This window comes from Elephantulus edwardii, unplaced genomic scaffold (genome assembly GCF_000299155.1).
Source record: "Elephantulus edwardii isolate Elephantulus edwardi_28Jun2011 unplaced genomic scaffold, EleEdw1.0 scaffold00019, whole genome shotgun sequence".
Taxonomy (NCBI): Eukaryota; Metazoa; Chordata; class Mammalia; order Macroscelidea; family Macroscelididae; genus Elephantulus; species Elephantulus edwardii.
In genome coordinates, this window is record NW_006399769.1 from 4738738 (window position 1) to 4752182 (window position 13445).

The window sequence follows — 13445 nt, forward strand, 5'->3', positions numbered from 1 at the left end:
AATAAGAAGTACCTTGCAAAGAGGACCACGGGAAGGGGGGAGGTAATTGTGCAACAATGAACAAATATTTTTTAAAAAGTGAACTGGGGGAGGGGAAAAGGAGGGAGAGGAGGTAAAATGTGCACCAATAAATGAATAAAAATCTATTCTGTAAACTTTTGTTAAAGTCACAATTAAAATAAAAAAAAAAAGAATAAGAAGTACCTTGCAAAGAGGACCACGGGAAGGGGGGAGGTAATTGTGCAACAATGAACAAATATTTTTTTAAAAGTGAACTGGGGGAAGGGAAAAGGAGGGAGAGGAGGTAAAATGTGCACCAATAAATGAATAAAAATATATTCTGTAAACTTTTGTTAAAGTCACAATTAAAAGAAAAAATTATTTTTTTAGAGTATTGTTGTTGTTAGATGTTATCAAGTCAAATACCACTCATAACAACCCTATAAACAGCAGAGCTGAACGCTATCCTATCCTGTGCCATCCTCATCACTTCTGACACACGTGAGCCCATTGCTGCAGTCCCTGTGTTAATCCATGCCATGAAGGGTCTCCCCTATTTGGCTGACACTCTGTCTTTCCGGGTATGATGCCCCTTACCAAGAAATAGCCTTTTTAAACAATATGTCTAAAGTATGTGAGATGCACTTTCCAGCTCCGCACTAAAGATTCTAGCTTAGTAAATAGCAGATGCTATGGGGCAGGTCTTATCTGTCACATGGAGTCACTGTACATCAACACAGACTCAAAGGCACTTAGTAACAGCAAAAGTTATTGCCTAATTATTTTCAGAAACCAGAGGCAAAAGACCACATCTTTGTCACACTTGAATTTATATTCAGTATTTAATATTATGATAGGTAGATTTAAAAACCTAGGGTATATATGTTTTTAGAGGAACAAATTTTTGCTGAACTTTTATTTATTATCCAATGTGTAGCTAGATCTACAGTCATAGCCTAAATAATAAAAATTCCTCTTAGAGTATAAGCTCCTTGAAATCATTAACGTACGTACTTATTTCTAGTATGATTGCTCTTGTACTTATTTTTTTTCCTATTGATGTAATTACTATAAAGCGAATAAAAGCAACCAATTTTTAAGTGTCTTGAATGTGTTAAAGATCACTAGAAAGAAAACTAGAACTTTGCCATTATTATGTAAACGTGCAGAATTATAAGTCACGTGTGTTTTTCCCACAGCACACATGCTAGTACTAAGTTGTTTTTAAAGTGATTCTGCTGCATCCCCATGGCCCCTCTATGCCTGTGGGATATCATGTTGCTTTAATGTAATGAGCTAAGTCCTCAGCTCCTAAATCTCCATGCTGGAAATCATTACAGAAAACTGCAAGGCTCTGTCAGAAGTCTTATGAATTTTGGGAATTTCCTTTTTGGGATAAATCTTACAATTTTTTTTTAATTGTTTTGCGCAAAGGACAAACGAAGGGATGAATTTGTAAGGTGCTTCTGTTGAAAATATAAGGGATTTGAGGTTCTATAACATTTTGTTTCAAGAATAAGCATTATCTCTGCTTCACAGTCTGTATTTTAACTTTGTGCAGATGTATGCTAAAAGAACATGATGTGCTTATTTGTTGCATTTATGCTACTTTCTTGCTTTATGTAAGATGGATGAAATTACATATTAAATAAAAACAGAGCTCAAACAGCAGTCCTTAACAAACCGAAAAAGCCTTCCAGAGACAGTGGAGAAATGAGACTCTGACTTTAATAACTCATTGACTTTGGAAAGAATTGCCTATTTAAAGCATGTGTATAATAATTTTATTATGATATTTACTCAGTATTAACTAATGTCTAAAGTAATCTGGCATTAAATTGTATTGGAGAAATGTATAGAAAATGTCGTTGTTCTCAATATAACACTTTTAATTTTCAGCTAACAGGTGTGTGAGTGTGTGTGTGGTATTTTTAATGTTTTTAATGTCACTATCTGGCATTACTTTCTTTTATTTGGAGAAGTAGGATGGCCTAGTGGAAAGACTGGACTTTAGTACGCAGTGCCAGTTAGTAAAAGTGGCTGTGAAGCTTTACCCAAGTTATTTCAATTACTTGAGCTTCAGTTTTTCTTATCTGTATTTTACAATTATTGTCAGGATTAAATTAGAACTTTTTAATTTTTTTTTTTAGAATATTTTTTTTTAAGTACTGGCCTGATACCTGGCACTAAATTACTAGGCTGTGTTCATTTATATCCAGCACTCCAAGATCAAGATTCAAAGAGTAGGCAGTATTTCAATTTAATGCTTCTGAGCTGGAACACATAATCAGTACTGAAACTTTGTATTGGTATGTTACTTATAAAATTACATTTTTTAATGGAAGTTCAGAATATATATTATTAATTCTTCCAGGAATACTTATTTAGGATTTTTATTAAATAGCTACTGAGTAAAAAACAAACAAACAAAACCAACCCAGCCCTATATAATTATATAGATATTGTTGTTGTTGATATTTGCTGTCGAGTTGTTCGTTTCTAATAGCGACCCTATGTACAGTAGCCCTGAAACCTCCTCTATCCTGTGCCAACTTTACTGTCTCTGACACACCAACCCTCATTACCCCAGTCACTGAATCAGTCCATCTTATCCAGGATCTTCCTGTCTTTCTCTGTCCCTCCACCCTTCAAACCATGATTGCAACATGCCCAAAGTATGTCAGACAAAACCTCAGAATCCTTGCCTCCAAGGAGCAGCCTGGTTTCACTCTCTCCGGGACGAACCTGTTTGTTCTCCTGGCAGTCCATGGTATATTCAGCACTCTTCTCTATCTTGAATTTTTAGCAGTGCTCTGTTGATGAACTCTTATAACCATTTTTTTGCCTTTTTAAAATTAATTTTAATGAACATTTACAGAGATTTTGGATTTCCATTCATTCATTGTTGCATTATTTTCTCTACCCCACCCCCCAGTTCGTTACTCCCTTCCCCCCCCCTTGAAAGTCTGTTTTAATTGTCCCATTGCCACAGTGCTTGTCAAAACCAGTTCTGATAATCTCCTTTGTTAGTATGTCCTTTGCCATTCCCTATCACTCCTCCCTGAGAGAGATTTCACCCTGATTCATAAGGAAAAGGGGACGGCATATTCTCTTAGCTACTTCCTTCTGAAGAGCGACTCTATAGGTTTCAGGGTGAAGATCTTCTCTCACTACTCTAAAGGGTCCCTTTGGCCGTAGGAAACACGTAGACTATTTTGGAGATTGATTTTGGAATTTAGATGCAAGGAGTCTTTTTAAAATAAGGTTAATGAATATTAAGTTCAGAGAATACCAGAAAGGTGTATACTTGTGCTTTATTGATTATGCAAAGGCACTTGACTGCGAATCATAACAAATTATGAGTAACATTGAGAAGAATGGGAATCCCAGAACATTTAATTATAGTCTTATGAAGCTTAAACCTAGACCATGAAGGAGTTGTCTGAACAGAACAAGAGATGACCGCATGGTTTAAGATCAAGAAACAGTGTGCCTCAGAGATAAATCCTTTCCCCATATTCAGTCAGTATGCTGAGCAAATAATTTGAGAGGCTGGATTTTATGAAAGAAAATTTGGCAGCAGGATTGGAGAAAGACTCAACAGCAACCTGCATTATGCAAATAACACAAGCTTTCTTGCAAAAATTGAAGAAGACTTTAAATACTTGCTGCAGAAGATCAGGGACTACATAAAATCTTCAATATGGATTACAACTCAACATAAAAACACCCACAGAAATTATCAGCATTGGACAAATAGGCAATATCATGATAGATGGTGAAAATATTGAAGTTGTCAATGACTTCATCTTCGATCCACTATCAACCCTCATGGTTGTAGCAGTCAAGAAATGAAAAGATATGTTGCATTGGGAAAATAGGCTGTCAAGGACATCTCCAAAGGGCTAAAGAGCAAGAATGGCAGTTTAAAGACTAAGGTCCTCCTGATCCAAGTCATTGTATTTTATATAATTTCCTTTGCATCTGAAAGTTAAACAGCGAATTCAGAGGACTCATGAAGATTTAATGCCTTTGAATTGTCATGATGGCAGTTCAGTATTCCATGAAGGCCAAAAGAACAAACAAATCTGTCTTGGAGGAATACAGCTCTTTAGAAGTAAAGATAGTGAAACTCTGTCTAACATACTTCGGGCATGTTGTCAAGAGTGCCCAGTCCTTCAAAAAAGTTACTATGCTGGGGAAAGTGAAGGACCAGAGGATGTTAATCACCAAGACAGACTGACACAGAAACAGTGTATTCAACCGTATCAGAGATTATGAGGATGATGTAGGTTAGTGCAAGGTTCAGATCCATTGTTGATAGGATCACTATGAATTGTAATTGACTCCAACAGTTATATCTTGATCCTTTTTATTATTTTTCCCACCTGATTTCAGTAACCAGTGAAATTGATTTTGCATGTGTGAGAATTAAAATTAAATATATACACCCAGCTTAAATAGACCACTTTTCTTTTTACATCTACAAGAATTATAAACATAATTTTTTATAAGAATTACTTTGATATCAGTTATTTCTTTTCATCCTCTGTCTGACAAGGACACACAAATGTGCATATACCTTCAAGACTCCAAGTGGTTTACTATGCTGGTGTTCTTGTTGCTGAGGCCAAGAACTCTGGGAAGTTCTGCCACTTAATTTTTATTAATTAGCAAATACTTTTTTTAGAGTTATAGATTTACAGCCCATGAATACACTTTCTTGGCATATTAACAGGTGATTTTATGTCATAATCTTGGGCATTGAAAGACATTCTGCTTAACTGCCAAATTGCAGTCGAGTGGAGTTGAAAGTGAATACCAGAGAAGTCTACTCAGTCCGGTGTTTATTATTTAGAGAGTTGTGAAAGGAAGCTGGCTCAGGGCAGAAGTTGCACATGACATCTACCTCATCTGTCAGAGATCCAGCCACTGTTCCCTGTCATCCAGGCCCTGTGAGCTGCTGCCTGCCTATCAGCACTAAGAGGTGCTGCTGCCTCTCTGTACTTTCTCCAAGAAAGCCTTGTTTGTTCTTTTGGCATTCAGTACTCTTCTCCAGTACTGCAACTCAAAGGCATTCATTTTCCTCTCATCCTTAGTCATTGTCTAACTTTACATGCATAGAAAGTAATTGAAAAGACCAAGACTTGAATCAGGAGCACCTTAATCTTTAAACTGACATCCTTTCTCTTTTACACTTTGAAGAGGTCCTTGCCAGGAGATGTTTTCCCAGTGTAACATGTCTTTTTGTTTCTTGACTGCTGCTACCAAGAATGGTAATCTTAGATTCAAATAAAATTATACTCTTGACAACTTCAATCTTTTCTCCATCGTGGTATTCCTCCTTGATCCAGTGGTGGGGATTTTTGTTTTCTTGGTTTAAAAAGTCATTTATATTAAAGGCTGTAGTCTTTTATCTTCTACAGCACGTGTTTCAAGTTTTCTCTTTCAACAGGCAAGGTATATCATAGCATAATGCAGGTTGTTGATGAGTCTTCCACTAATCCTGACTCCACATTTTTCTTTATATCGTCCTGCTTCTCGAATGATTTGACAGCATGCAGATTGTTGAATAGGTGTTGAGAGAGGATACAACCCTCACACCTTTCCTCGTTTATGGAGTGTAAAAAATGTATGGATTATAATAAGTTATGGATAACATTCAGAGAATAGGAATCCAAGAACACTTAAATGTGCTCATGTAAAACATAAACATAGACTAAGAAGCAGTTGACTGAACAGAATGAGGGAGCACTGCATGGTTTACAATCAGGAACATGTAGTAGATACTCAAAAACTGGTTGATTACTTAATGAATTTCACAAGATGATCTATATAAAAATATTGGCAAATTAACAATATTTTTAATAAATGTCCCTCTTCTCTCCCCTTTTCCTCTTTTGCAGGTTCTTATCAGCCATTGGAGGGACATTGCACGAGATTGGAAAGCCTGAAATGCAACAAAAAATAAATTCATTGCTTGAAAAGGATGGCATACAAAAAATTGCAGAAGGAATGCAAACTACGGTCCCTACCTTACAAGTAATCATCGATGGTCTCAGCCAACCTGAAAGCTATGACTTCAGGACAGGTAATCGGTTGAAGTTGAATTATAGCACCTTGCATTTGCATAGTCAAATTCTCCACTCTGCTCCTTACAACAGTCCAATGCCATAGGAAAACCTGATATTCTACCCACTCTATAGATGAGAAAATAAACTTAGTGATTGACTTTCAGTATTGCTACAGCTCAGTATTATCCAAAACCAAGGGTAGAACCCAGGCCTTCAAACTCATAGTCTCATTCTTGGTTTCTTTTACACTAAAGTAAATGTCCCATACATCTATTTCTGGATGTAGGGTTTTGGGGGTTTTTTTTTGTTTTTTGTTTGTTTTTTTTTTGTAATCTTTCAATTTTTCCACTTCTTCTTTGTAATGCTTGTTTCTATTAAGTCTTCCATTCTAAACTAAAAATCAACACCCTGCTGCCAGCCAGCAGTCATGAAACCAGGCAACATAATGTATTGGACAAGTCTGCTAATAGGTCCTCTCCAATATATTTAAGAGCAAAGATGTCAGTTTGAAAATTAAGATGCACCTGATTCAGACTGTGGTCTTCTCAATTACCTGCTACGCACCAGAGAGCTAAACAGTGAATAAAGATGAGAGAGAAAGAATTGATGCCTTTGAGCCATGGTGTCAGAGAAGAGTACTGAGTATCCATGTACTGAAAAAACAACAAATGGATATGTCTTGGAGAAAGTGCAGCCGGAGTGCTTCGTCTCTCATACTTTGGACATGTAGTTAGGGGATGCTATTCCTTGGAAAGGGACATCATGCTTGGAAAGATAGAGGGTCATTGAAGGACAGGAAGACCCTTCAGAGAGACCGGTTGATGCAATGACTTCCAGTAGCAGGCTCAAGTGTGTCAGAGATGATGAGGATAGCATAGGTTGAAGTCTATTGTTCATAGCGTCACAGTGAGTCAGACTCAACTGGACAGCATCTAACAACACCACCACCTGTAGGGATCTCAGTATCCTAGTGGTAAGGAGCTGCACTCCCAACCCAAAAGTTTGCAGTTCGAATTCACCAGCTGCTCCGCAGGAGAAAGATGTGCTGTCTCCTCCCGTGTGCTTTACTACCTCCTAAACTCACTGGAGGGTCAGCTGTGAGTCATCTCTAACTCAACAGTGAACAGCAACAACAACAACCCCTTCTTACCTCCAGGGCTTTATCCTTGTAGAGGTATACATTCTTCATGATACTTGTGTGTATATGTAAATATCTTTTTTTAATAGTGGGGGCTTTTTTTCCTCTCCAAATTGCCTAAAGTACAAGGTAAATCATTTAGCTCACAAACTAAATAGTAACTCTTCTTCCTACATTAAAGACTCCTAATTATCTGGATCTTGTGTGAATGAACACATGTAACAAATAAGATATTATCTCTCTGTTGGTTTTCCTCTTAATTAAAAATGCTCTCAACTTGTGCTCGCTTCGGCAGCACATATACTAAAATTGGAACGATACAGAGAAGATTAGCATGGCCCCTGTGCAAGGATGACACGCAAATTCGTGAAGCGTTCCATATAAAAAAGAAGAAAAAAAAAATGCTCTCAACTTGAACACAGGTAGACGGTGAAGGAAGTGTAACAGTCATAGTTGTTGAGAGCAGTGACCCAGAGAAAAAGAATTAAGGTATCGAATGACCTATTTCCCTAGGAAGTTGAATAAGAACCTCTCAGATTTAGCTGCTCATTCATCTGACCCATTTTTATAAATTTGTGTTTCGGGCATGGCTGTTTTCATTAATGGATGTGTCTGTGTTGAGATAGTTTATTTGGCATGCATCTTTGGAAAGGCCTAAAATAATTTTAAAACTCACCCCAAAAGGTGCATCTTTCAATTTTGTGAAAGTTTTGAAATGAAAAGAATTGGAGAAGAAAATACCCAGCCAGATCTTTACCAGAGATATGGGAGTAGAAGCCTCTATGTTGGCCTCTGCACAGAGTAGATGTTTTAGAAGAACATTTAATCTTTAGTAGAAGATTTCATCTTCTGTTATCCTTTTGTATAGATTCCACAGGCATTGTTTAATGAGAAGCATTAATAGAACAATGGTTGCCCAACAAGATTTAATTTAGAAGTGGTGTGGCTGGGGCCAGGGCCTTTGGTGCAGAATTCTTGCCTCCTGTGCAGGAGACCTGGATTCTGTTGTGGGCCAGCGTACCTCATGTGAAGTCTCCATCCATCTGTCCGAGGTTAGTTGCATTCTGTTCTGATGATTAGTTTTCAGCATAGCTTGAACCAGGAAGAAAACCCTGGTGATAGACTTCCAAATGAACGGCCAGTGGAAAACCAGTGGGTCACAGCTGTCTGACCCACCACCTGTCCTGGAGACAGCACGGGACTGGACAGCAGCTTGATCTCTGCTGCCTGATGTTGCTCTAAGTTGGTGGCCAACATCTAAACAGCAATACCTAGAAACCACTCACTGCATTAGGGAAGGATGGTAAGTGTAGTCCAGTACCAGTATCCACAACCTCCTCCTGTGTGATTTGCTGTCTCAAAGCCTGCTGGAGGTTCAGCGGTAGGTCAGTTCTGCTTGATGGTACATCAGCACCATCCATCCATCCATCCACCTATCCACCCATCCATCCATCCATCCTTCCATCCATCCATCCCCAAGAGGAAAGATGAGCAAGTCTTCCTTTGAAGGAGACATGTGCTTTTACTCGCTTTCAGCATTTATTTTCTTTGTATTTATTCTTAGGTATTTATGTATTCTTTTCTCCATTTTCTCCAAAATGTGCCCTTTTTTACTTTCTCATTCTGTCCTCCTTCTCATCCTGTTTTCTGTTTTCTCAATGGCATAATCAATTCCATTTTTATTAACATTGCTAGTTAATTTTCATAATTGGGCTCATGAGAAGCAGCCTGGTGGAAGTGGACTGAATTCTTGGCTATGAGAGTGTTCAAGTTTGTATGGCACTTTTGGGTCTCTCAGTGGTCTAGACTGTCTTCAGGAACCAACCAGATTTCTCATCCAAAACTAAACAGCTGATCAGGAACCCTTGGGGCATGTGCAGCAATGACGAGGGAGGGGAGACAATAATTTTCAGCATAAAACAATGCCCAAGAAGTTTGGAAGATCGAGGTTGTAGGAGGGGTAATAATCACTGCAGGTTGTCTTTACACGGAAAGATGATTGGATGTTATATAACAATGAAAGAATCTTGTTAAAGAGAAAAGTGAACTATGGGGGCAGGGTAGGGAGGAAAATGTGCAACGATGTATGAAAGGAAGTCCAAGTTTTCTGTAAACTTTCATTAAAATATCCATTGAAAAAATTTACAGTTTGAGGAATAAAAAAAAGATGAATGGATGTTGTTAGTGGTGATGCGTCAGTAGAACCTTGCCCCTTCTTATCTACCTGCCTCCATCAGGCGTATTTTGTATATGTGGCCCCTTAGGATGGCATGCCGTACTCCAGTGTCTCCTTGAACTTGTGCCGGGGGGCAAATCTTTCCTCTGTCCATTCCTCTTTCCTCCCATGTCTTTGTATCTGCTATGCATGAGGAGGACATTGGGTTATACTGCGTTACTAGAAACTGCTCAGTGGAATCCCCTCTTCAAGAGGTGCTCATGGCACATTCCCTAGAGGCACCTCTGTGGAAGACCATCCTCCCCCGGCCCTCATCAACAATTTGGCTTCATTTTGCTTTGGCATGGTCTTTGCCCAGTGTAGTATTTATTATATTACAGTAGGTTTCTTGCTTTTCAAAATCACTTATTCATCATCAAGTGAGACTCTACAGAATTGATTCTCGTTTTGCCATGATATTTTTTTTTTAATGAGAAGATGATATTTGTGATTGTAAGAAGTGTTTTTGTTTTGCTTTCACAGGAAGCAGCTGACTGTTTTTAAGTCTTGGTTTTCTTCAGTATGGTGGGATTGAGAGAGGGAAATAAAGAGGTGACTGGTTGTTAATACAAAATATAGAGCATAGCTGTAAAAGTAATCAGCCTGAAGCCAGCAGCTGTGGAGGAAAAGGATGGGGGGATGGGGAAATGAAGCCCTAGTAAAAAAAGATCCAAGGATAGAACGTATTCTTTGTTGCTATTATCAACATTCAATAATCCCAGGAAAGAGGGCCCAACTAGAGGATGGATGAAATGGAATCCACAGCTAATCTAAAAGCTCTTTTTTGATGGTTAGATCTAACCCTCTCTCCCACAAAACCTTGTTTTTATTTTAACTAGAGTCCTGATAATTTCTGGGCCTAGTTTATGTCCACCTTTTGAAGGGTAACATTAATGGACAGCCATAGGCTCTGGTGGTAAACAGTTCAAGTGTCTTGCTGCTGATCGAGGAAAGGATTGGAGAAAGATAAAACAATCTGCTCCTATAAAGATTTACAGTCTTGGAAACCCTAAGGATCAGTTCTCTTCCGCCCAGGGGGTCACTCTGACAGCGGATGGGTTTTTGTTTAGTTTATTCATGAGCAGAGAAATGTGCCTAAGGCTTAGCAAGAAGAGACAGCTGTAAGAAACTTGAGAACAGAGATCTGAGTGTCTTCATCCTCGTATCTCTAGCACCCAACAGAAAGCAGTTAATATGAGTCTGAGGAATTGAAAGAAGAGAAAGAAGATTAGGTGCTGGGTGATCTGGATGATAGATAATCAAGAGTACATAAATTCTGATTAAGTAAATATATTAGAAGTCTATAGGGGTTGATTCCTGGGCTTCGGATTTGTAGGGAGAGGTGACTGGGGAAGCTTTGAGACTTACCCACATTTGACTGAAAGTATTTTACCTTTAACAACTTGAGAGTCCAAGCTCTGGAGGGAAACTCTCTCTCTCTCTGATATCACAATATACCTTTGTGATTTGGCTTGTACATTCCAAGAAGGAAAGTGTGTCTTCATCTCCTCATAAACAGGAAAAGTTGACTTGTTTTCCTCAATGCTTATTATATTAATACTTACGTGTCCGTATTATAGAGCTTAGGAAGAAAGAACTGTTTGGATTCATCTTTTTGCTTTGTTTCCTCTAGTGGATGTTGTTTTTCCTACTAGAATGAGTTTTCCCCACAAGGCAGGCCTGTATCACCAAATTTATAGCCTTGGTATAAGAAACAAGGCATTCTGTACACTATATAGAATTTTGTGCAGTCAATAGTTTATTCATTGCAAATACCACTTTAAAAAATGGACTTAACCTGATGGACTACACAGGAATCAACAGGGTTTTTAACTTCAGCTCTTTGCACATTTTGTTATAATACATCTGTAGAGAAAGTCAGTGGAGAGGCTCAATATCTACAGTCAAACAAGGTCAGATGTTACTGTTTTGCAAGTTCTAATTAAAGCTGAAGAAAATCAAAACAAGTCCATGGGAAGCAAAATATGCTTTGAGTCTCTCCCACCTGGATTTGAAAGCCATCTTTAGAGCACTGATCACTAATGACCAAAGACTTGATGAGCTGGGATATCATATTATATATATTACTGGAATAATATCAAAGACTCCATCCGTGAAGGAAGCAAGAAAGTCTTTACAAAGACAGAAAAGACCAAAATACATGTCAGAAGAAATGATAAAACTTGCACTAGAATGTAGAGAGGCCAAAGCAAAGGGAAGAGATGCTGAATAGACAGAAACAAAAGATTTCAAACTGCAGCTTACAAAGACAAAATGAAGTATTATTACAAAATGTACAAAGACATGGAGTTAGTAAACCAAAAGGGGAAATCAAGCTCAGCATTTTTCAGGCTGAAAGAACCGAAAAACAAATTCAAACCTCAAGTTGCAGTACTGAAGGATTGTATGGGCAAAATGTTAATGATACAGGAAGCATTACAAAGAAGATGGGAGGAATACACAGAGTTAGGTATCAAAAACAATTCACTGAACCATTTCAGGAAGTATCATATGATCAAGAACCTGTAGTATTGGCAAAAAACAAGGCCCCAGGAATTGATAGAATACCAAATCAAGTATTTCAGGAAAGAGATACACCCTGGACATGCTTACCAGTCCCTGCCAACAAATATGGAAGATAGCTTCCTGACCAACTGACTGTAACTGATCTGTATTTGGTCTTATTCCCAAAATAAGGTGACCCAGCAAGCTGTAGAAATGATCAAATAGTATCATTAATATCACATGCAAGTAATATGTTGCTGAGCATTTATTTTAAAAATGACTGAAACAGTACACTACCAGAAATTCAAGCTGGATTCAGAAGAGGTTGGGCATAAGGGATATTATTACTGATATCACGTGGATCTTGTCATAAAGCAGAGAATACCCGAAAGAGGTGTACTTGTGTTTTATTGATTATGCAAAGGCATTTTGACTGTGTGGATCATAACAAATAGATAACATTGAGAAGAATGACAATCCCACAGCACTTAATTGTGCTCATGCAAAACCTGAACATAGACCAAGAAGCAATTGTCCAAACAGAATAAGGAAACATTGCAAAGCTTAAAGTTAGAAAAGATGTGTGTGAGGGCTGTATCCTTTCTCCATACCTATTCAATCTGTATGCTGAATAAATTATTCCAGAAGCTGGTCTATGTGATGAAGAATGTGGCATCAATATTGGAGCAAGACTTATCAACAACCACAGCATTGCTTGTAGAAAGCAAAGAAGAATTGAAGCTCTTACTGCAGAAGATCAGAGACTACAGCCCTCCATGTGGATGACATCTCAACATGAAGAAAGCAAAAGTCTCACCACTGAATGAATAGGCAACATCATAAGAGATGAAGAAAAGTTTCAAGTTGTCAAGGATTTAATTTTACCTGGATTTACAATCACTCCTGATGTAGAGGCAGTCACAAATTTTTTTTTAAAAAAAGTTTGCATTTAGAAAATGGGCTTTCAAGGAACTCTTTTGTGTTAAAGAGCAGGGATGTCAATTTTATTACTAAGGTGCATCTGATCCAAGCCATGATACTTTGATTTTCTTCCTATGGCTGTGATAGCTGGACAGTGACAAATTGATGCTTTTGAATTGTGGTGTTGGAGCAAAGTACTGACCTATTAACTGCCAAAAGAACATACACAAATCTGTCATGGAGGAAGTACAATGAGGATGCTTCTTAAAGGCAAGGATGGTGGAACTTTGTCTCACATACTTTGGGCATGTTATCAGGAGAAGCCAACCTTTGGAAAAGTATATCATTCTGAAAAAGGTGGAGGATCAGAGAAAGAGAGGCAGACCCTCAGATATATTTACATAGTGGCTCTAACAATGGACTAGAGCCATGTAGGAGATGAAAGTGGCACAAAATAGCAAGGTTCCATCTGTTGTTCATAGAATTGCTATGAATTGTAGTCTGCTTGATGGTGGTGTTGTTGCTGTTGTTATGTGCCATCGAGTCGCTTGTGACTCATAGCAACCCTATGTACAAGAGCCTTATATGTTCT

At 38.1% G+C, this 13445-nt stretch overlaps 1 protein-coding gene across 1 annotated transcript in view; it reads left to right on the forward strand.

The window, feature by feature from the left end:
* SRBD1 (S1 RNA binding domain 1) overlaps positions 1–13445 on the forward strand; it is a 324250-nt gene that overhangs the window by 307181 nt on the left and 3624 nt on the right. The window contains exon 19 of the mRNA XM_006882310.1: positions 5907–6091. Coding sequence (XP_006882372.1) covers positions 5907–6091 — 185 coding nt within the window. The remainder of the gene's footprint in view (positions 1–5906; positions 6092–13445) is intronic.